Raw genomic sequence first — 23,716 nt, 5'->3', positions numbered from 1 at the left:
AAATAGTGCAGCCATTGTGGAAGACAGTTTGGTGGTTTCTTTCAAAACTAAACATACTCTTACCCTACTGTCCAGCCATGATACTCTTTGGTATTTACCCAAATGACTTGAAAGGTGATGTCCACATAAAAACCTGCACATGGATGTTTATAGAAGCTTAGTCTTAGCTGCGAAAGTTAGAAGCAACCAAGATGTCCTTCAGTATGTGAATGAATAAATAAACTGTGGTACATCCAGACAATGGAATATTATTCAGTGCTGAAAAGAAATGAGCTATCAAACCAAAAAAAAAAAAAAAAGACATGGAGAAAGTTTTAATGTATATGACTAGGTGAAAGAAGCCAATCTTACTGCTTATGGTGTGATTCCAACTCCATGACATTCTGAAAAAGACAAAACTATGGAGACAGTAAAAATAACAATGGTGGGGGGTAAGTGGCGGGAGAAGTGAATAGGCAGAGCACAGGGGATTTTTAGGGCAGTGAAACTACTCTGTGTGACACTATAATGATGACATATACATTGGTCCAAACCTATAGGGTCTACACCATTAAGAGTAACCCTAAGGTAAACTATGGACTTGGAGTGATTACAATGTGTCAATAAATGTAGGTTCATTCTTGATTTAAAAAAATGTACCATTCTGAGTTATGTTGATAATGGGAGAGGTTATGCATGTGTGCAGTGGAGGGACAGTAGGTATATGGAAAATCTCTGAACCCTCCTCTCAATTTTATTGTAAACTTAAAACTTCTTACCCTGGCCAGTGTGGCTCAGTTGGTTGGAGTGTCATCATGTAAACTGAAAGTTCGTGGGTTTGATTCCCAGTTGGGGCACATGCCTAGGTTTCAGGTTCAGTCCTCAGTCAAGGTATGTACAAGAGGCACCCAATCTATGTTTCTCTCTGGCATCAAAGTTTTTATCCCTCTTTCTCCTCTTCCCTTTTCCTCTCTAAAATCAATAGGTATGTCCTCAGGTGAGGATTAAAAAAAAATTATCTGCCACTTTCTGAAAGGAAGAAAAAGAAAGAGACATTTAAACCTAAAACTTCTCTAAAAAATAGTCTTAAAAGCAAGCATCACAAAACAAAAACAAACCCAAAAGTAAACCATTATCAATTTAGAACATGACACAAAGTTATCTCTGTATTAAGATCAGTCATTTTTATTTACTTGTTCAATGGCCAACAGGGGAGTTTATAATAACAATCCTGCCCCTAAAGTGGTTCATGATCTGCAGTCTTTGAGTCTATGCAGCCATCTAGAGTGGACAGACAAAATCACTGTGCCAATAACAAATGCAACAATTAAAAATTACTATTATATCCTCTTCCCCAAACATTTAGGGAATCCTTCAGGACACTGGCATAGGTATGGGAATCAGTTGAATTGATTGTGCATTCAGCAAATACTTTTCAGTGGAAACACAAAGCAGTGGCTCATCCCTCCACAACATTTTAGTTCTTTTTTCTTTCCTAAAATCTAGCTCTTTATGAGAGTTGTTGTGCACACACCATCTTTGATCATTCTGGTATGGCAAGGCAGAATTGAAAACTATTACTACTCGTCTCATATATGATTCACTATGTGAAAGAGGTAAATAAGATTTTGTTAGTTTCTGACCAGACCACTTCTGATCATTCTCAGGTAAAGTGACACCTTTTAGATCTGAATAAATTGAGGGATTATAACGTAATTTAGGGAATGAATAACAATTTTATCAGTATGAGGATTACATTTTTGGACTGAGACCTGTTTTTTAGAGTTTGTGGAAATCAATCAAATACATATGCTCTCATTTAGGGAATGAAAGTGAGGCTAAATTATTGTTTATCAGTTAAATCTACAGTCCAGACTGCTAGTGGATTAACTGAATTTACTTTTCTTTTTTATCTATGCAAAACATTTTAAATGAGAAACCTGGGGTACTTTTAAAGGCCATTACTTATTTTGTTTTAATTGCCAGGTAATTCCCTGAAAGTACTGTCCCAAACACCCTTTGCAATTACTTAAAAATCCCCAAAGTAATTTTTATGTTCCTCAATTCAAAAGAACCACATAATTGTAATTTAATATAAACTCCAGAAAAGGGGGTCAAAGTTTATCCCAAGACAATTACTCTGCTCTGCTCTACACTAAAGATATATGAAAATAATAGGGGGAAATATAATGCACTGAGTATTAAAACCATCAAAACAAGCATGTTAAAACATTCTGTAAGTGGTTAAAAATAATTTGCCCTCTGGGTCCAATGACCATTTGCCAGGGACAAACAAAGTTGAGAAATTTCTATTAAAATATGATTCAGACGGGGGAAATGCAGAGTCTAGTAATGAAGGAAATACTCTGATATCATTCCCAATTGGTCTTTCATTAGGTCACATGTTCTGGGCACCTTTAAAAGGATCTTAATTGGACTCAGCCAAGCACAGTACCTTCCTGAAGGCTGCAGCTTCTTCCCACCTTGCAGAATAATCCTAGACAGCTTGCAAAATGTGTGATGCATTTGTAGGTACCTGGAAACTTGTCTCCAGTGAAAACTTTGATGATTACATGAAAGAAGTGGGTAAGCGAATGAGTGGTGGGAGGACTGTATTTATATCTTTTCCTCTGGAGAAAAGGGGCTGATGGCTGTTTTCCACTCTGGAAGCATTGTCCTGATATGAAATGCTGCTTTCCATATCAAGACTATAAAAATAGCACCTGAGAATCATTTGTTTGTAGAAGCATTGTAGACCAAAGTCACAATGTCAGGTGAACTAATCAATATGAAAAAGGGTCTAAATGGAATTTGTATAGTTTGTAGAAATGAAAAGATTTTATTTGATTGCTAAACTTGGGTATCTTTGGTTTACTTGGCTTTTTCCCTGCTTTTCTTTCATAAAAAAAAGCAATAACTTGGACATAAAACCATATTTATTTCCTAGCATGTAACAATGTCCTTTGACACTGAAAGCACTGTATTTCTCATCTTCATATAATTTTTAAAGTAAACCTATGTTGACCAATTACTTTACTATCTTAATGTTAATACATTAAAATATGTGGTGGTTTTATGGGAACAAAAATCTTAATTTTAGAGAGCATGTTCCCTGGAGGGCTTAAATAGTTCTCTGACTAGCAAATCCATGGATGCATAGAATTATTGAGTAATTTAAAAGGAAAATATTACATACATAACATACCTCCTCTTTGATAGTGGAGGCTTCTGGGGTTTTAGACACTGCTAACGTTGCCAATGTGCTGTGTGAAGATTCCTCAGGTAATTAAGGAGGAAAAGCAAGGTTGTAGGGAGGCAGATTCCCACCTTCAGGCTTCTTCACCTTGAAAGCCCCTCTTCCCCTACCCCTACCCCTATGCATGATCAAGTCATATCCAGGGGGCAAACTGGAAAGAAATTCCACACAATATCTTTATTAGGGGTTATGGTTTACTCCATACATTTTAGTATTTAACCTCCCCCCAAGTCACATAGAATATTTTTGCTTGTCTATAAGTGCTGTTTTCCTTGTTTATAGAGAAAGAGGGAAATCAGGAACTTTAGCATGAGTGAGACCTAATTTTCTAGAATACCAATTAATTTTGATTCAATAAACTAATGTGTGCTGATATAGAAATGCCAAGATTTGAGGCTATTTACCTACAGATTTTTAAAAAACATTTTACACTTTTAATATTTATATTTAAGTTCTTCTACTGTGTTTTAAAATTAGAAAGTACGATGATAGGACAATAAGCTAACTCCTGAAACTAGCTACTCTAATTGATAACGGGTAAGCAGGTATTACCTTCATCAGCCAAATAAGAACAGATTCTGGAAAGTGGAGAGTATGATTTTGTCCACAGGTGGCCACTCTGGAATCACACTTGGTGGTGCATCCAGTCACTGTGCTGGCTCACCCCCTGTATTTGATAACAGAGTCAGGACTTGATGAAGCAACATATTCTCTTCTCTACCAGTGAGCTAAATCAGAGCCTCAGCACCAATTGTTTTCTTCAGTATTTCTCTCTATGATCCCCCTAGCCTGTGGTATCTGTAAGCAACCTTTAGTCAAACCAATAGCTTAGATTGATATACAGGTGTTTAAAAAAATCCAATACATCCATTGACCGTAGTAAATTCTGTATCACACATGCAGTGAATTCAAGTTACTGCTGTGTCAGTTGGGTGGTAAATTGTTTATCCCATACCCTCCACAAGAAAAGTAGATTGCTCTTAGAGAGAGAGAGAGAGAGAGAGAGAGAGGGAGGGAGAGAATTAGAACTTAGGTGAATGGGAATCAAAGTATTGATTACTAAACTTATAAAATAGTGATTTGTTAAATTTTGAGGTTTTTACAATTTATACCTAGATCCTCTTTACCTTTCCTATAATTTTTGGGGAGTCATGTCACCATTCTAAAATGGTATAAATGTAGGACGCATTTTGCCTGTGGAGAAATTCATCAAAATCTTCATTCTGTGATAGAGTAATGTGAAAAAGTTAACAAACTAGGTGGGCAGCAAGTGCCACGAAATATAAGTTTGGATGCACAAAGAGGTAATTTCTTTTAACTGAGTAACTCTATATGGGCCTCAATATCCTATTGAGAATTCCATCTTGGACTGTGATTAAAACACTTTTATCTAAGAAAAAAAAAGGTCACAGTGCCCCCAATTGTTTCACGAATTGAGTGAAATGACAGGTACTGCCTTAAAGGCTGTGATGGCCAGTTAATGTGAGAGTGCAGTGGCTTTTTAAAAATACATATGTTTCAGAAGACTTCATCTTTGTACATATTCTTGTTGAAATTAATAGTGGGTCTCCTGAGGAGCTGCATCTGACCTGGAGAGGGAAAAGTTAAAGAGCAAATCTATAGCTAATTGCACATCATATGTTTCTTTAAATATTAACCTCTTTACTTGTCTGCAGGAGCTGTTTAAATGAGGCAATTAAGAAACTCACCAGTTTTCCCCTCTATGCATGTGCTCCAACTTACACACACACATGCACACATGTAGACATACTACAGCTGTTTTTTAAAGATGTCAGAGAAAATTGTAAACTTGATGTTTCTTCTCTTCCCACCCATAGGAGTAGGCTTTGCCACCAGGAAAGTGGCTGGTATGGCCAAACCCAACATGATCATCAGTGTCAATGGGGATGTGATCACCATTAAATCAGAAAGTACCTTTAAAAACACAGAGATTTCCTTTAAACTGGGCCAGGAATTTGATGAAGTCACAGCAGATGACAGAAAAGTCAAGGTGAGGAATAGGGATTGAAGCAGAGGAAAAGCCTGGCTGCTAAACGACCAACTGCTGCCTCCAAGAAGCCATTCTATAAGGAGCAAAAACCACCTACCACAGGCTGAGGATCCCTGATCTACATCTGAACTGTGTTGCCTTTGATATTTAGTTTGTGAATTTTACTCCTTTTTATAAAGTTGTTATTGTTATTTTAAGAAACAATTTATTTGTCATCCCATATATATTCTTTAAAGATTTTATTTTTTTTTACTTTTAGAGAGGGGGAAATGAGGAATAAGGAGAAGGAGAGAAACATCAATGTGTGAGAGTTACATTGATTGGTTGCCTCTCACATGCCCCCAACCGGGGACCTGGCCTGCAACCCAGGCATGTGCCCTGACTGGGAATTGAACCAGTGACTTTTCAGTTCTCAGGCTGGTGCTCAATTCACTGAGCCACACCAGCCAGGACCCATCTATATAATATTTAAGTGGATTAAAGTAACATAATGTTAGAGAAATTTGTAAAGAGTGGGGAAATGTTTAAATCACTTATAATACTACCACCTCAACATAAATTTATTACCTATATTCTTTCATAGTATTTTTCAAATGCATATTTGTATATTTTGATCATAATGTATATATAACTTTGTATGCCTTTGTTTTTGACATTCATTTATTTCCCTGTTGCAATATATTCTTGAATTTAGAATCTCTAATGACTTCAAAAGATTCCTTCAAACAAAGGTGATGCATTTTTTTATTTCCCTCTACCATGTAAAAATTGTAATCATTTTTTATTGCACCTGCAGAGCATGATAACCTTAGATGGAGGTGTCCTCATACAGGTGCAGAAATGGGATGGAAAGTCAACAACCATAAAGAGAAAGAGAGTGGATGATAAACTTGTGGTGGTGAGTACGTTCTAGCTGCTAGATTCTACTTTTAAGCCATCTTTTTAAAAAGATTTTATGTATTTATTTTTAGAGATAGAGCAGGGGAGGAGAAAGAGCAGGAGAGAAACATCAGTGTGTGGTTGCCTCTCACATGCTTCCTACTGGGGACCTGGCCTGCAACCCAGGCATGTGCCCTGACTAGGAGTCAAACTGGTAATCCTTTGGTTTGAGTGTCAACACTTTATTCACTGAGCCACACTAGCCAGAACTAGGCCATCTTACAATTATCATTCGACCTAAGCAAACAGGTATTTGCTCTTGCTTATGTAGAACAAAAAGTGATTCTCTTGGGTTCATGGTTTCATAATTGGTCTTCATGCTTACAGCTCAGCCTGTTCATTCTGTCTACCAGGAAGCATTCCCTGACCCCTCAAAGCATGCACCATGTGGTATTATGCATTTCCTTTTATTTCTTACTCCCCATCAACATTGTAAAGTTACTTAAGGGAAAGACTTGTATCTTTTTGGTCTTTATATCTTCCTAATTTATTACAACATCAGGTATACATAACAGTCCAGAACAAATATCTTTCAAATGAGTATTGTTTCCTTCCCAACACTGAAGGAGACAATAAACAAACCCATGACTGACCAAGAATTTTTTTGTGTCTAGGAATGTATCATGAAAGGCGTCACTTCTACCCGAGTTTATGAAAGAGCATAAACCAAGGGACACTGAACTGGATGAAAATTTGCATCGAACTCTATACCATTCTGTTGGATATGTTGTCCAAACACACATTGCTACTTTTCACTAATGAGCAAGAAACTAATTTTTTGCCAATCTGATTTTACTCAATGTGATTTCATTTCATTGATTAAATAAAATGTTTTAGAGTTAGAAGGTGATGTAATGATTTATTCATTGGGCCAGAGAATTTCTTACTTATAACTGAGAGAAATAGAAAACTATGTTATTGCTTTGTTTCTGGTTTAAGCAATGTAATTTTTCATAAATAATCCAAGGTAAAAATTAATATTCATGAATTTTCCATTAGTAGAAATTGATAAACATGTTATTATGGAATATGAAGTTCTTCAGTGTATCTTCAGTAAAGTAACTCTTGCAGAGACCTAAGGTAGTTTTAAAAGTACAGTAATTTCCCCTTCATCCATGAGGGATACATTCCAAGAACTTCCAGTGGATGCCTGAAACCACAAAGAGTATTGAATTCAATATATGCTATGTTTTTTCTATACATCCATAATTATGTTAAAGTTTAATTTATAAATTAGGCACAATAGAGATGAACAGAAACTAATAATAAAATACAATTATAACAACATACTATAATAGAAGTTTTGTGAATTTGACATCATTAAGTAAAATAAGGCTTACTTGAACACAAACACCATGATACTGTGATATATGATCTGACAATCAAGATGGCTACTGAGTAGCTAATGGATGGGGATACAAAGGGACAACTCACATCCCCGATGGAATAGAGAAGAACATTGTGAGATGTCATCAAGCTCCTCAGAATAGCATGCAGTTTATAACAGATGAATTGCTTACTTCTGTAATTTTCCATTTAATATTTTTCTACTGCAGTTGGCCTTGGATACCCAAAACTGTGAAAAGTGAAACCATGGTTAAGGGAGGTGACAGCCTTAGAAGGTTTTGTGGACTCAGTTCCAGAGTACCTCAGTAAAACAAGGACAGCAATAAAGCAAATCATATGAATTTTTGGTTTCCCAGTGCATATACAAATTATGTTTATACTCTTAAGTGTGTAATGACATTATGTCTAAAGAGATGTATAGACCTTAATTTAAAATCTCTTTACTGCTGAAGAATGCTAACCATTACCTGGGCCTTTAGTGAGTTGTAATCTTATTGTTGGGGCAGAGTCTTGCCCTAGTAACATGAGAGTTGACTAACCACAGGTCACCATAACAAATAGAATAATAATAATGAAAAAGTTTGAAATATTGTGAGAACTGCTGAAATGTGACCCAGAGACACAATGTGAGCAGATATTATTGGAAAAATGGCACCTACATGATCCAGACACTGGCCCTCAGTGCCTGTGTCATTGTGGATGAAATGAGACATTCACACAGACTACCGAGTCCAGTGGAGGAAAAGGGACAGCATGACTTTTCTCTCAAGGGGGGCAAAAGCCTTGGCCCTTGTCGTGACCACCTTTGTTGGGTTTCTCGGCACATAACATGATGGTCCTCATTTACTATGCACAGATTCACTTTTGTTGGTTACCTTTTACAGAAAACAAAGGAGCCAATACTGCTAATCATATCACAAAAGAGGGATATTTGCAAATGAAAAAGCAAAAGTGGTTGAACGGATTACACTCATCCTTGGAAGATTTAGCATGGATTTTAGGAAGTTACTTTGCAGTAAATGTCCTCAATTCATGGTGAGGGAGTTTTTTAACAAGAGCAAGACTCAAAGCGGCCTAGGCACCTTGCAGGCCTGATTCCCCACAGCAGAACCTATCTGTAGGCATGGGTCCTGTGCATCTCTGAGTGGGAGCTGGGCCCACGCCACGCAGAATGGTCTCCTACACTTACAGACTTGCCCAACAAAAGGTTGCCACAAACCTTCAGTTTCTAGAATATACACAATATATGTGAAGTGCAACAAAACAAATGCAGCTGGCTCAAGTGCTGTTATTCATACCTACCAGTCCTGTAGCAATGAGAGAGAAAAGTAGAGTAGCAATGCACATCACAGAAAAAGATTTCTAGGCTGCAACTTTTAGTCTGAAAAGTTATTGGTAAACCAGGCTATCTCTGGAGTCTTGAGAATTGAGTGCAAATAATTCCAAAATACTCATTTCAGAAATCATGTGACAGCCTTGTAATCAGTAGTGATGCAAATGTCCTCAAAGTGGTTTCCAAGTTTTTCTCACCAGTGGAATTTTTTATTCAAATAAAAACCCTATGGAATTCCAATATATAACACAAACAAAAATGATAAGGAGACTTTTCAGGTAGGTGTGTGTCTGTGTGCATGTTAGTTATTTCTTCTGCCTTGTAGAAACTTTGAGGCACCTCTCCAGAACATTGGAGTTCCATGTACATAGAATGAAAAGTTTAAACTACATACTTACATTTTATAGTAAGCCAACATCTGTTAAAATATCAACATTTGTTGATATAATTGTGTTTGTGATACTTCTTTTAAAAATATGTCCATTATTTTCTGAACACCTATCCTCTGTATAATACCAACATATCAACAGGCCAAAAGATAAGTTACTGATCATAAGAATTTAGCTAAAATATAGAAACAATCCAAGTGTTGCACAACAGATGAATGGATAGCATAATATGGTCTATTTATACAGTGGAATATTAAGAGTTAAAGGAAATTCTGAGATATACTACAACATGAATTAAGCTTGAGGACATGCTGAGTGAAATAAAACAGTTACACAAACAAAAACCTCCACCACATACTGCATGATTCCACTCACGTACTTAGAGTAATAAAAATCATAGAGACAGGATATAGAATGGTGGTTATCAGGGGCTGGGGGAAAAAAGAAAAGGGAGTTATTTTTTAATGGGAACAGAATTTCAGTTTTGAAAGATGAAAAGTGTTCTGGAGATGGATGGTGGGATGGTTGCAAAATAGTATGAATGTATTTAATACCACTGAATGGTATTGGTTAAGGTACTTAATTTTATGTTATATGTATTTTACCACAATGAAAAATTTAGAAAAAAAATCCAGTGTGGTCCAGGTAAAATATTATACATATAACAATAAATTATGAAACATATTTCTGAAAACTTTCATAGTTTCTGATAGTAACTTTACCAGTGTGCCTTACCATTGGAGAATGTATTATATTAAAATTAAAATTTATTAAAAATAATTTAATATCTAAGATGTCACAGGAAAGAAAGTTTATGTAGACAATGAGATATTGTAGAAGCATATAAAATGAGATAACAAAGAAATAATCATTGAAATCATTATAAAAATAAAACATGTAACTGTTCTATAACAAATTACTGTATTCTAGTTCTTTTATTAGGATTAACAATTAAGAGCATTCTAACTTGAAACATTAATACTTGAGGAAATGGTTTGGGGTTTGTTTTTTGTTTTAAATTTTATTTTAATCATTGTTCAAGTACAGTTTTCTGTCCTTTACTCCCATCCCAGCCCACCCACTGGTTTGTTAGTTTTTTATACTCAAAGGTGCCAAAGGCTGGCAGTGGCAGCAGTGTCACCAGCAGGGAACTGTCTTGGTTGAAGATGGAGACTTACATGATCGTAATGAGACACTGAGCTAAGGTAAGAGAGGCTGAGAATCCCTGAAGACCCTTCATACAAGCAAGGCAGGTGAGAACAATATTTTCAAACCTTATCGATAGTCACTGTTAGAGAGGCAAGGATCAGTAAGGAGGGCAACTGTCAGTCATAAAGAAGAGAATACTGCTTATTCCGTTTGTCATTTATTCATCAAACATTTATTGAGCACCTGCAATATACCAGGCAATGTCTTAGGGATACAGAGGTGACTAAGAAATATTTTCTTTGCTTGATAAATTCACAAAGTAGTTCAGGGGACAGTGGGAGATTAATTCTTGGCAATACTATAGGAAAAGTTCTCTAAGAAACTTCTGTTAAAATAAGGTTGTATCACATGATAGGGATCAACTAGCTCTGAGCCAGTGTCACAGAGATTTTGGCAATGCATCTGGAAAGATGGGTGATGCAGTGGTGCATGCAGGGCTAATATCCTATGTTGCATGTAATTGGTTGTTGTGAGAGTTCAAATTCATCATTTGGGTGAAAGCTATTTACAAAGGTATACTGACTATGAAGGCTTAAGGTGCAAGTCACAAACTCAGACATAAAATTGTTTAAATAATCATGGAGTTTATCAATTCATATAACACGAATTTCAGAAATGAAGTGGCCTCAGTTCCTCTCTGCTTTGGACCCTGCCATTCTCAGTTTTGGCTTTATCTTTGAGTTGGTAACACAAGAAAGCAAACTGTGTAGAGGCAAAGGGACACTACCCCTCTGGCTCTCTCCAAGGGGTAAAGACATTTGATAGAAGTCGAAATTTTACTCTCCCACTTGTCTCACAAGCCTTCTGAGTGCTAAAATTGGCCACAGGATTGATTTCTGGCAGGGTAATTAAAGAAAGGATGGTTACACCAATGGAAGACCTTTTTCCCACTAGCCTACTGGCAAACACATGCAACCATGTATGTTTGCTGTCTTTCAGAAGAGAGTGCACACACACCTATTACCAGTTAGGCAGGATCTAGTCAAGTGCTCTTCATTAGAACTTCATCTTTGAGGACATTTTCAACTGTGAAGGCACTTACCTTGAGCCCAGGTCTTAGTTTCCTGAAACTAACTCTAAGGAGTTTGCTTCCTGTTTTGCCTTCCTGATATTTTAATAAATATTCTGACTATTAAGATACTGCATTATAAATTTACTTTTTATATGTTTTCATCAAAAGAAGTTCTTTAGCCTACTTAATTTATAAACTTGTGGTGCCAAAACATCAACAACCTTCTTAAAAAATTGTTTTTTTTAACAAAGAGATGGTTTGAATAAATATTTCTATGAATTGAGGTAATATTTAACACAGGCAGAAAATAGTATGAATATTCTTCTGATTTTCCAGCCTTCATCAAAACAACTGGAGCTCAGAGCTGTGACACAAATCTGCAGCCTCTGACTCAACTCCTTTTTAGTAAACACAGTGCCTGCAAAGTTCACTTCCACTACTTGGGTTGTGGAAGATGATTTCAGACATAAATGCACAAAGATTAAATTATCTGCTTCTTTGTCTTTAGAATGCATATATCAAAATACTATATCTCCCCTGTAAACTTTCCTTCACAATTTCAAGTAGTGTTTTTTAAAATTGAGCTTACTTTGTAAGCCTAAAAAATGAATTTTACAATCATTAGCCCTACCACCATTTTTTAGCTTAAATCACAGAGCACTAATTAATGATAATTGTTACTTTTCTTCCCTGTTCACAATCACTCTTGATGAAGAACAATGATAAAATTAATGATAGCCCACACTTCACTCCAAGCAATTATCAGTTCATCAACCCTGCAAGGAAGGGAGGGGAAGATATTATTTTAATGAAGGGAGATCTCTGGTAATGTGACTCGTCCAAACAAAAAACCAGCTGAGGTGTGGCCAAGTAAGGATGTCCTTGTATCAGGAGGGACAACACCTCAGTCAGATGTTTGTTAGACACCTCTCAGGAGATTCCTTCAGTGTTGTCTAGATATTAATTCAAAAGGCCAATATCTATGGAAAATTATTTCCATTCCACAAGTTACATTTATCAGGTGGACCTGGGGTATAACTCTGTTTGCCAGAAGCTATAATCATTGACCTAAATTCAACTTCCCATGTTAATTTTCTGCTTCTTAATTTGGAGGTAGACAAAATGACTCAATGTTGATGCCTGGACTCTTTGGTCTTGCTGCTACTCATTGGCCGTTTCAAAAGAGTCATGTGATGAAGATGTGTTTTAAATGAAGATGCTGTAGCACTGTGTTGCCTATGGCTCTTTGGCTTCCGGTTGTGAGTGCCTCTTCTCTGCAAGCTTTCCATCATGATCGAGCCCTTTTTGGGAACTTGGAAACTGGAATCCAGTGAAAACTTTGAGGAATACTTGGAACAACTAGGTGAGAAATACCATTGCAAGGTTTGGAAACTGGCCACATATTTTGTGATGGGGTTGAGTTTGCACTTTACCATGAGTGACCCTAGAGTACATTCACATGAGATTAATAAAGTTTATGTAGCTACTTTTGCTTTTTTATTACTAGTAGTAATTCTCTGTTCTGGGAATACTATGTTTACATATACTTCTTTCTAGTCATCATTCATATATTTAAGTCCATTTATCGTTAATAAAAATATTTGAAGAAATATTTTGAAAATAACCTCTTCATTAAATTTCTCTTTAGCTTGATTATTTCATCAAATAGCTTTTCCCAGCTTCAAACGTATAGATACTAATAACTATCTATAATTAAATTTATCAACTAAATTTGTTTCAAGGTCTGCTTTAAGTTGTAACTTCAAAAAAGAAATAACAACAAAGTTTAGTTGGTTAATTTTTAGAGTTTGATAACTGTGGAAGATATTTTTAAAACATTGTTTTGAAGAATTTCAAATTTTCCATCAGAGAAATGAAACACTTTTCCTCATTAAATATCTCACCATTGGCTATTTCTCAGACATATGAACCCTACCTATCCTTGAGCTCTTACCCAAGTTGTGTAAACATCTATTACAGTGTCTTGGGTTTATAGCAGCTAAACTATTTTTTAATAATGCTAGAAGAACTCCTAATTAAGAAATTTTTAATGTTTAATTAAGAGAAATGTCCCTTGCTATAATAAATCTTATATAAAGTGATAAAGTGAATAATTTTTTAACTTACTTTTTTATTATATTTTGTTTTATTGTTTAATTTTAAGTTGGGCTTCATTCGACTCCTTTCTTTTTTAAAAAAATGTTATTGTTCAAGTACAGTTGCTCCATTCCCCCCCACATACACACATAATTTCCCCTTCATTCCAGCCATCTCCATCTCCCACCCTCCATCCTACCTCCCTTTGGCTTTGTCCATGTGTCCTTTACAGTTGTTCCTGAAAACCCTTCCCCCACTTCCCCCATTTTCCCCTCCCACCTCCACTCTGGTTACTGTCAGTTTGTTCTTAATTTTAATGTCCCTGGTTATATTTTCCTTGCTTGTTTGTTTTGTTGCTTAGGTTCCACTTATAAGTGAAATTATATGGTATTTGTCTTTCACCACCTGGCTTATTTCACTTAACATAATGCTTTCCAGTTCCACCCATGCTGTTGCAAAGGATAGGACCTCCTTATTTCTTTCTGGTGGGTAGTATTCCATTGTGTAAATATACCATAGTTTTTTTTATCCACTCATTTACTGATGGGCATTTAGGTTGCCCATCCAGCACTTAGCTATTGTAAATTGTACTGCCATGAACACTGGGGTGCATATGTTCTTTTGAATTGGTGTTTTGGGATGCTTAGGGTATATTCCCAGCAGTGGAATTGCTGGGTCAAAAGCCAGTTCCATTTTTAGTTTTCTAAGGAAATTCCATACTGTTTTCCAAGGTGGGTGTACCAGTCTGCAATGGAACATAAGAAGTCAATGTGCTCATAATACAATATTTGTATTTTTTCATAATCTGTATTAACTTCTCAGGGAATAATTAAAAAATATTTTTCTATCTCTTCATAGATTCATAAACTCACCTGTTTTGAGCTTAAATTTGGGGGTATCTAAGAAACTTGGGACTTCTGGCAAAAGGGTTTGTGTTGGTTGGGAGCTGGACTTAGGCAGAGGCAAGAGGGCCTAACAGCTGAGAACCTACTTACAATGTACCTACTCACAATGTGCACCACTTACAATGTAAGCCCTTCTACTTCACCTGTCACACACACACCTGTTAGGTAAGTCCTATAGCTGTGCACATTTGACTATTTAGATAACATGCCAAAGCTGGCAAAGTTGGAGCTTGGGCTAAAGCCAATGACATCACCCTTCCTTCTTCTGGGACATGTCTAACACTGTTCCTCTGAAGTCAGATTGTTCTTTCATTCCATAATCTGAACGTGAAATGAGTCTGATTTTGATGCTGATTTTGAGTCAGCTCTTCTGGACCTTCTGTAGAGGTCAAGTTGGACAATGGACCAACATGAACAATAGGGCTAGGTTCTCAGCCAAATGGTTGTTTGTTACCTCCTCAACAAGATGGTATTGAACCTACAAATGAGACAGGTGCTTGAACTTTTTAAGTCATGTTCTTTTAAAGCAGTTTAGGTACATTGAAGATTATATTTCTTGATTTTTTAGAAAAAATGCTAAAATTCCTAAAAAATTAGAAAATGTGTGTTTAAGTCTCAGCTCTGCTACCACCAGACACATCACCTAGAGTGATCCTTCCAAACTTTCTGGACCCCTGTGTCCTCATCTCCAAAATGAGGATAATGACATCCTTTATACCAACCAGCATCTGATTACCTGAAAGGCATTATACAAATACTCACTTTAGATGAAGCATAGCCTCAAAAAATGAAGTTAGCTTTGCAAAGTAACAAGCACAATTACCAGACATACCCTCTGATTGGGAGAGTCTGGCTCGATTCACCTATGACAGAGAACATTGAAGAAATTACCTCACATCATCCAAAATATCAATGGGGGAAGCATGCATTATTTTTAAATTGTTTCCAAAATAATTGTTAGCACTTTTTCCTAAATGTCTTAAGAAAGCCTGCTGCTTTCTCTGCATTACAGGAGTGCCTGTTACAATCCGGCACCTAGCCGCATTAGAGAAGCCAAAAATCAGTATTAGCACCAATGGGGATAAGGTGAGCATCAAAACAGAGAGCTCTTTCAAGAACTTTGAGATCTCCTTCAAGCTAGGGGAAGAGTTTGATGAAACAACAGCAGATAACCGGAAAGTGAAGGTAAGAGCTAAACCATCCTGATGTTTCCCAATCAGGAAAAACCAAGAAGGTGGTTGGGAAAGGTTTATTCATACCTAATTTGATTAATTACCAAGTCAGCCAGGACTTGTTTTATTCACTAATGTTGTACATCTTTAAAGCCCGTCTTTTTGTAAATCATTTTGATGTTTAACAGAGGCAAAAAAATTAATATGTTTTTCACCTTTTTTCAGATCTCTCTTTGCCATTGTATTAAAAAGCTTATAGAGGAAAACAATAATCCACAAACAGTTTGTGTATCATTTGGGAGAGAAGGGCATTAATTGAATGCTCTCTTGAGACTTGTCTAGTTTTATAGTATTAAATTATAACAAGAACTGAAGTGAGGATTTTGGAGGAAAAATTTCAAAAGAGATTAAAAAGTAGTCTTATGTAGGTTAGAATGTAGTGAACTGCTATTTCTAACTGATTCCTTTACGCATTTATAGAGCATCATAACACTAGATGATGACTCACTGGTCCATGTCCAAAAATGGCTTGGTAAAGAGACAACAATCAAAAGACACATTGTAGATGGAAAAATGGTAGCGGTGAGTTTTCTCTAAATGAAACTTTTTAGATGCTCCTATTTGAAGTAGGCCTCTCAAGTTACTCAGTTGCTCTGTCTGCATCCCAATTTGAGGGTCTGGGGAAGAGGGGCACAGAAAGCTTAACCTGTCAACTACCAGCTCTAACAAACCCCTCTTTGCTTTTAGAAACATACCATGAATAATGTTGTCAGCACACGAGTCTACAAAAAAGCATGAGGAAAGTGTCTACATCAGAGAAAACGTGCTCACTAACAGAAAATGGGGGCTTGATGAAGATATGCTTCAGGGCCAATGATTTTAAAAATTGCTTCATAAAAATTTGCTCAATAAAAGCATCAAATTCAGTGTAGTTTGGAGCTGTGTGATATTGAGAGTTAGAAACAATCTGATAAATTGGTGGGGCAAGAAGCTACTTGCCTGTGGTATGATTGTAAGTGCACTAATATTCTCTTTGTCTTCTACCCACCTGACTTCTACAGTCTGGAGTTCTCTCCAGGGGAACAGTTCCATTTAGATTAGGGCATCTGTCAAATGGTGCTCTATGGAAATTCATGTGACCTCCAAGGGGGAAATGTTGTAATCCTTGGAAGCTGTTTTGGGCAACACAGGTGGTGAAAATGGACATTGCTGGCTTTTTATTTTTGCAGAAAGCTGGCTCCGCTTAAAGCAGGATGGATGGATGGATGTATACATAGATGTATACACATGGATAGATAAATAGGTAGATAACAAAATAGAGCCTGGAAATCATACCCTGTGGTTGAATTATCATAGAAGAACATTTAAAAACAATTATTGTCTTCCTTACCCATAAACCCACTTAAAATAGCCAGGCTACTGCCACCACTTTTACAATGTAGTCTTTGTAGAACTATATTTCATTAAATGCCAGCCCTGAATTTCTAAATGCCCAGTAAGAATATAATTATTGAAGCTACACAAAGTCCCTTAATAATTTAACTAAGTACTGTCACTAGGAAGTACTTTTAGGGCTTAGAGCAAAACCTAGCAATAGAGGTAAAATTAAAAGGTAAATCCTAAAAAACAGAATGTTTGTAGCAGTGAGAAGAGAAAAGGAGAAAAAAATAGGTAAGTATTGTGTTGCACCTTAAATTTAAAAAAATAAATAATAGTTGGTCAAAAATAAGTCTGGAGTTGTCTTTAATGGGTGCTTAAGTAGAATATCCATGTCATTTGTCATGTATACTGGTGGAAAGTAAAACTGGAAAGGGTTACTATCAGTGATTACACCTGGATGAGAGGCATAGACTGGAACCATCCCGGGCAAACTTGGAGGGGAGTCATCATGGTTAGGATAAAATTGAAGGGTAATGTACAGGACTGAGTATGGAGTTGGGACCAGAACTGAACCCCCACACAGAAAGAAACTAGGGCTGTCAGATGAAATCGTGAAGACCTCTGAGCATACAGCTGAAGTGACAGCCTTGGTGGTGGTCACACAGCTGCCAGGTGTGAGCAATGACATTCATTTCCACATGACTTGTCCTTGCTGGTTCTTCCCTAAAGGGCTCAACTATGTACAAAATGTAACCATGTTTGCTCTCCAAAAGTCAATGAGGGTTTTAACCCCCAAGGTAATGTCCTGTGCACAAAAGGGTCACAACTCCTTAATTAGAGGACAGCTGCCTTAGTAACACCTCAGTTAAGGATTGAGGCTGTGTTCTACAATCATCAGGGAGAAGACACTCTAAAAAATACTAGGCTTATTTTATTTAAATCTTTGGCTTTGCAGAGGCATAATTAAGAAAAGAATAATACAGTTCTGCATTTTCCAGACTTATTTCTCCTCTCAAATGTGAGAGATCAAAGCACAAGAAACAGAATCCTGATGTTGGGTCTTTATTTGCTTAGTTTTTTATTGTTGTTCAAGTACAGTTGTCTCCATTTCCCCACACAACTTCCTTCCATCCCAGCCATCTCTACCTCCCATCTTCAATCCTACCCCCCTTGACAACCCTTCCCCTTTTCCCCCCATTATGCCCCTCTCACCTCCTGTCTAGTTACTGTCATTTTGTTCTTAATTCCATTGTCTGTGGTTATATATTGCTTGCTTGTTGTTTTGTTGATTAGGTTCCATTTATAAGTGAGATCATATGGTATTTGTCTTTTACCACCTGGCTTATTTCACTTAACATAATGCTTTCCAGTTCCATCCATGCTGTCGCAAAGGGTAGGAGCTCCTTCTTTCTTTCTGGTGGGTAATATTCCATTGTGTAAATGTACCATAGTTTTTTTTTATCCATTTATTTACTGTTGGGCACTTAGGTTGCTTCCAACACTTGACTATTTAGTAGGTGGCATCAAACATAAAACTCTTGAGGAAATCGTTCATTCAATAAGTTCTTACTCAGCGACCACTGTCTGTTCATGCTGTATTGGGTGCTAGAACACAGCATATGAGTCAGACATGGAGTTCACAACTGTCTTCTGATGTTACAAGCAACAGAGGCATCAAGAAACCCTACTGTCTTCTTTTTTTTTCTCAGTCAAATCATGCTAAAATGTCTGTTAGAAAAAATTCATTAAAGTTTATACTTAGATTCATTACAAGATCAGTCCCTTGGTGTATCTGACTTGCTTTAAATGTCATTATCTATGAGTAAGTGATAACATGTCACATTTATCAAGTTGTATTAGATTTATCATTATCTATAAGTAAATGATAATATGGCATTTTAATCAAGTTTTATTGGAAATAATAGAACTTTTCATTATAGTTAGTTAAGCAACGAAAAGCCATTATTCACTCACTTTCCAAAAGGGTTTGAAAAAAGGAAGTAGAATATATCTTATGAACCTCATGGAAAAAATATACTTTATTATTTAATATTTTTGTTGAAAATAATTTAGTAGTAAACCATTATATTTTAAATACATGTAGATGTTCATAGGAAAATATTAATTTTCCAAAGATCAATCATACTAGAACCATGATTAATATTATTATCAAAGAATAATGCACCAGGTTTCTTTTTTTCTGCCCAATACTATTTAGTAACTCATTTACAAAAATAATTTTTGAACATTATTAGTGTATTTGATTTTCACACTTTTTGCATAAAAATGCAATTAACACAAGTGGACATCCAAAGATAGTAACCAAAAATAGATGGAAAATTAGGATGAAGTGTCAGGGTATAACTTAATCCCCAAGTTATGAATTCTAAAGGTTTCTTTTGGACATTTAGGGGAAAATACAGTCTGTCCATTTTGAAGTTAGGTATCTAGATATGTAAGATTTGGAGAGGGACAAGGTGGTGGGGGGGACATCTATCCACCAGTCCCAAGACAGAATGGAGTCCACCGTTGTCTAGAAATGTACTGAAGTGAAGTGGGATGAATGAATTTGAGTCCTCCTCCTGCCACTGTCACCTATGTGAGCATGAAATTAGCTGTGTAACCACTGAATTTTTCTCCTTTGAGAAATGGAGAAATCTACATCACAGGGCTGTGGGGGAGGTTAAAGACCTTATGCAATGGACCAGTACAGGAAACCCCTCATCTTCTCATAATTCCCACAGCCCCTTCTAGATTATAAAAGGATTTGAATGCACAGAGTAGGAACAATGTAACAGAGGGCACGTTCAACACACAGTGGGCAAAAAAGTCAGAGAAGAGTCTCAGTGCAGGTAAGCTTTGAACAAGGTTTGGAAGCAACTCAATAGTTACAAAGGGGCATTGGAGAGAATGAACAGGGAAATGGATTCTGGTTTCCTTTGTAAAATAGAATTCAGATTTCAGTAGATGTTTATTAAAAGTAATACCTTCCAGTACATAAATTACAAAGCAATTTCACAAAGTAAGATATGTAAATTATACATTCAGTCTTCATACCATCTCAACTACTGAAAAAATTTTATAAGACAATCAAAGAAAAAGAAGCAGAAAATTAAGTAGGCTACCTGAGTCACACAAGATTAGACAAAAGTGGGTTTACAGGTGTTCATATTAAAAATAATACAATAATTAATAGATGAAATACAAGAATAAACTATGTTTCACATACTCACAACTATAAACCTGCTTTTACCTCATCCTGTATTTGTTCTTCATGAAATAAAACTACACACACTTTTTACTGTGCTTTACTAGTGAATTTTTTTGTCATTCAAGTACAATTATCTGTCTTTTCCCCTCCCCAACACCTCAGCCCTCCCCATCTCCTTCCCCCACTTCTACCCCCACTTGTTGTTGTCCATATGTCCTTTATACTTGTTCCTATAAACCCTTCACCCTTCTCCCCCTTTATCCCCTCCCCTCTCCCTTCTGATCACTGTCAGCCTGTTCTCAATTTCAATGTCTTTGGCTATACATTGCTAGCTTGTTCATTTTTTTTTACTAGGTTCCTGTTAAAGGTAAGGTTTTTCAAAAGGAATTCTTTTGTCCCATCAGCTGTAAGGGAGCAGATGGCTGAGTCCTTGCAGGGATTTCCTATGGCTCTTTGTGCCTGAAAAGTTCACCCTACTTTCATGCCCTTAATATCACTTTTTCTCTAAGAGGAAATGCAAATTTAAAAAACAGACAAAACAAAACAAAAAACAATTGTCAACCCAGGATGTGCTGTAATGATTAGAGAAAAAACCTGAAGTTCAGAAATTCCATCTTCTATTTCCTCCCCAATGAATGAGTAACTTCAATTCTCAGGTGCCTTAGGAATAATGACTTGAAATCTTAGACTAGACTTTGGAAAAGACACCGTGCATATTAGAGTCCAGTAAAAAGAAAGCCAATTGCATTCTTTAAAGGAATCACAAGCCACTTCTTCCCTCCCTTTTGCTATTCAACAAAAGAAAAGCCATTCACTACGTTTGAGCAGCATAAATACAACTGTCACTAGAGTCTGAGAAAGATCAGTCAGAGTCATGGGCTAAGAAAGTTCCAAGAAATAGTATTTATTAAGAAAAAAACTTTAAACTCAGCACTGTCAAACATAGAGGAAAAACACTTATCTAAAACATAAAAGAGGAGATTGTCAAGCCTGAAGTCACCTTCTGTAGAACAGCTGCCTGGGAGGGGCACCCAATGCCTTGGTGGCCAAGTTGTGAAGATAAATCAGGTAATCAGCCTCATGGCATCTGATGTCTGAGAAACTCCATAAAGTGTCCTCCTATATGGCAATGATTAATTGACTCTTTTTTAAAGTATATTTTATTGATTATGTTATTACAGTCATCCCATTTTTTCTCCTTTATACCCTCTGCCCTGCACCAGTCTTCCTCCAGCATTCCCCCCTTAGTTCATGTCCATGGGTCATACATATAAGTTCTTTGCTTCTACATTTCCTATACTATTCTTAACCTCCCCTGTCTATTTGCTTCTTCCCTGAACCTTTTCTTCCATGCTCCTCTCTCCCCCTCCCCACCGATAACCCTCCACGTGATCTCCATATCTGTGATTCTGTTCCTGTTCTAGTTGCTTGGTTTGTTTTTATTTTTGTTTTTGTTAGGTTCAGTTGTTAATAGTTGTGAGTTTGTTGTCATTTATTGTTCATAGTTTTGATCTTTTTTTCTTAGAAAAGTCCCTTTAACATTTCATATAATAAGGGCTTGGTGATGATGAACTTCTTTAATTTGATCTTATCCTAGAAGCACTTTATCTGTCCTTCCATTCTAAATGGTAGCTTTCCTGGATAGAGTAATGTTGGATGTAGGTCTTTGCTTTTCATGACTTTGAACACTTCTTTCCAGCCCCATCTTGCCTGCAAGATTTCTTTTGAGAAATCAGCTGATAGTTTCATGGGAACTCCTTTGTAGGTAACTGTCTCCTCTTCTCTTGCTGCTTTTAAGATTCACTCCTTATCTTTAATCTTGGATAATTTAATTATGATGTGACTTGGTGTGTTCCCTCTAAAGTCCAACTTCTTTGGGACTCTCTGACCTTCCTGGATTTGCATGTCTATTTTCTTTGCCAGATTGGGAAAGTTTTTCTTCACTAATTTTTTGAATCAGTTTTCAATTTCTTGCTCTTCCTCTTCTCCTTCTGGCATCCCTATAATTCATATGTTGGAATGTTTAAAGTTTTACTAGAGGTTCCTAAGTCTCTCCTCACTTCTTTGAATTCTTATTTCTTCATTTTGTTCTGATTGAATGTTTATTTCTTCCTTTTGTTCCAAATCATTAATCTGAGTCCTGGTTTCCTTCACTTCCCTTTTGGTTCCCTGTATATTTTTCTTTATTTCACTTTGTATAACCTATACTTCTTTTATTTTGCATCCCTACACAACCAATTCTGTGAGCATCCTGATGACCAGTGTTTTGAACTCTGCATCTGATAGGTTGACTATCTCTTCGTAGCTTAGTTCTTTTACTGGAATTTGGATGTGTTCTTTCATTTCAGCCATATTTCTTTGTCTTGGCTCACCTATTACATTGTAAGGGGCAGAGCCTTAGGTACTCACCAGGGCGAGGACACCCACTTTGCTGTGTTGTGGTGCTATATGTGGGGGAGGTGTCAAAGAAAGAACAATGCCACTTACTTGGCTCTCACTCCACTTTCAGTCACTTCCCCTGCTACCAACAAGTGAACTGAGCCTTTCTGGAGCTGGTTCTCACATGGGTGGGTTTGTATATAGTCTGGGATCTTGTGGACGCCTCCAATGGACTCTTCTGTGAGACTGGGAGTTTCTCCCACCACCACCAACCCCACAGGTTTTTACAGCCAGAGGTTATATTTCCCTGTGCTGGAAACCTGGATTGCACTGTTTGTATTGCTCCCCAGTTGTACCTCCCAGGTTACCCATATGCAAATGTGGGACCACCCAGTCTGTCAGCCACTGCCTTTCCTTCCCAGTCCACCAGCTTCTGCCTTGCTGTTGTGTGTTCTCTCTGCCCTGGTTGCCCATTTCTGCCCCTCCTACCAGTATGGATGAATGTTTCTTCTTTAACTCTTTGGTTGTTGGATTTCCATATAGTTCAATTTTCTGGCATTTCTGGTGGTATTTGGTTTTTAAATTGGTTATTATCCTTGTTTTGGTTGTGTGAGGAAGCAGAGCATATCTACCTATACCTCCATCTTGGCCAGAAGCCTAATTGGCTCTTTAATGGTGTTTTCATGACATCCATCTGCAATCCAAACATAATAATTGGACATTCTAACATAGCTTTGGATGTTGTTAAAAGTCTGTCTTCCTAACTAGAGTGTAAGACCCATAAGGGCCAGACTTCTGGTGTCACTCACCACATTGTCTTCAATGCCACCTCAGTTCAGTTTGCATTCAGTAATTGTCTGTGTGCATGGACGACTGTGTATGTATCTTGGAGTTACCTTATGGGACTTTCTTAGTGCCATGTTATGATCATGTTATTCTGAACATAGAAAGAACCACTTGCTTGACCACTAACTATAGTAATGACCAAATAAAGGAATGAGAGTTGTACCCAAGTTTCACATTTAGGCATGACTCCACCCTATATGAAGCAGGGAGGGAAAAGGAGTTTAGGAGAACTTGATCAAAGCGCTAATGTT

At 36.8% G+C, this 23,716-nt stretch overlaps 1 protein-coding gene across 3 annotated transcripts; it reads left to right on the top strand.

Moving 5' to 3' along the window:
- Window positions 1–2,408: 2,408 nt before the first annotated feature.
- Window positions 2,409–17,974, top strand: LOC114502111 (fatty acid-binding protein, adipocyte). 3 transcript variants are annotated; one of them, XM_036031060.1, is made up of 4 exons: window positions 2,409–2,565; window positions 5,074–5,246; window positions 16,130–16,231; window positions 16,397–16,462. In XM_036031060.1, exons 1-4 carry the CDS (start codon window positions 2,493–2,495, stop codon window positions 16,445–16,447), a joined length of 399 nt encoding a protein of 132 aa, XP_035886953.1. In that variant the 5' UTR covers window positions 2,409–2,492; the 3' UTR covers window positions 16,448–16,462. The 3 variants fall into 3 exon arrangements, with proteins under 3 accessions (XP_035886953.1, XP_028374761.1, XP_028373680.1); XM_028518960.2 differs by lacking the exons at window positions 16,130–16,231; window positions 16,397–16,462 and adding exons at window positions 6,043–6,144; window positions 6,800–7,163; XM_028517879.2 differs by lacking the exons at window positions 2,409–2,565; window positions 5,074–5,246 and adding exons at window positions 12,747–12,838; window positions 15,490–15,662 and having other exon boundaries at window positions 16,397–17,974.
- Window positions 17,975–23,716: the final 5,742 nt, after the last annotated feature.

Source organism: Phyllostomus discolor, chromosome 7 (genome assembly GCF_004126475.2).
Source record: "Phyllostomus discolor isolate MPI-MPIP mPhyDis1 chromosome 7, mPhyDis1.pri.v3, whole genome shotgun sequence".
Lineage (NCBI taxonomy): Eukaryota > Metazoa > Chordata > Mammalia > Chiroptera > Phyllostomidae > Phyllostomus > Phyllostomus discolor.
Note: the sequence above shows the minus strand (reverse complement) of the source record. Positions and strands in the feature narration are given on the sequence as shown.

Bases quoted from the DNA above. Each gene is read 5' to 3' on its own strand.
- LOC114502111 (XM_028517879.2), top strand. From the start codon at position 12,766: ATGATCGAGCCCTTTTTGGGAACTTGGAAACTGGAATCCAGTGAAAAC. The intron at 12,839-15,489 runs GTGAGAAATACC...TCTGCATTACAG, and splicing joins GGAATACTTGGAACAACTAG to GAGTGCCTGTTACAATCCGG. The intron at 16,232-16,396 runs GTGAGTTTTCTC...CTTTGCTTTTAG, and splicing joins TAGATGGAAAAATGGTAGCG to AAACATACCATGAATAATGT.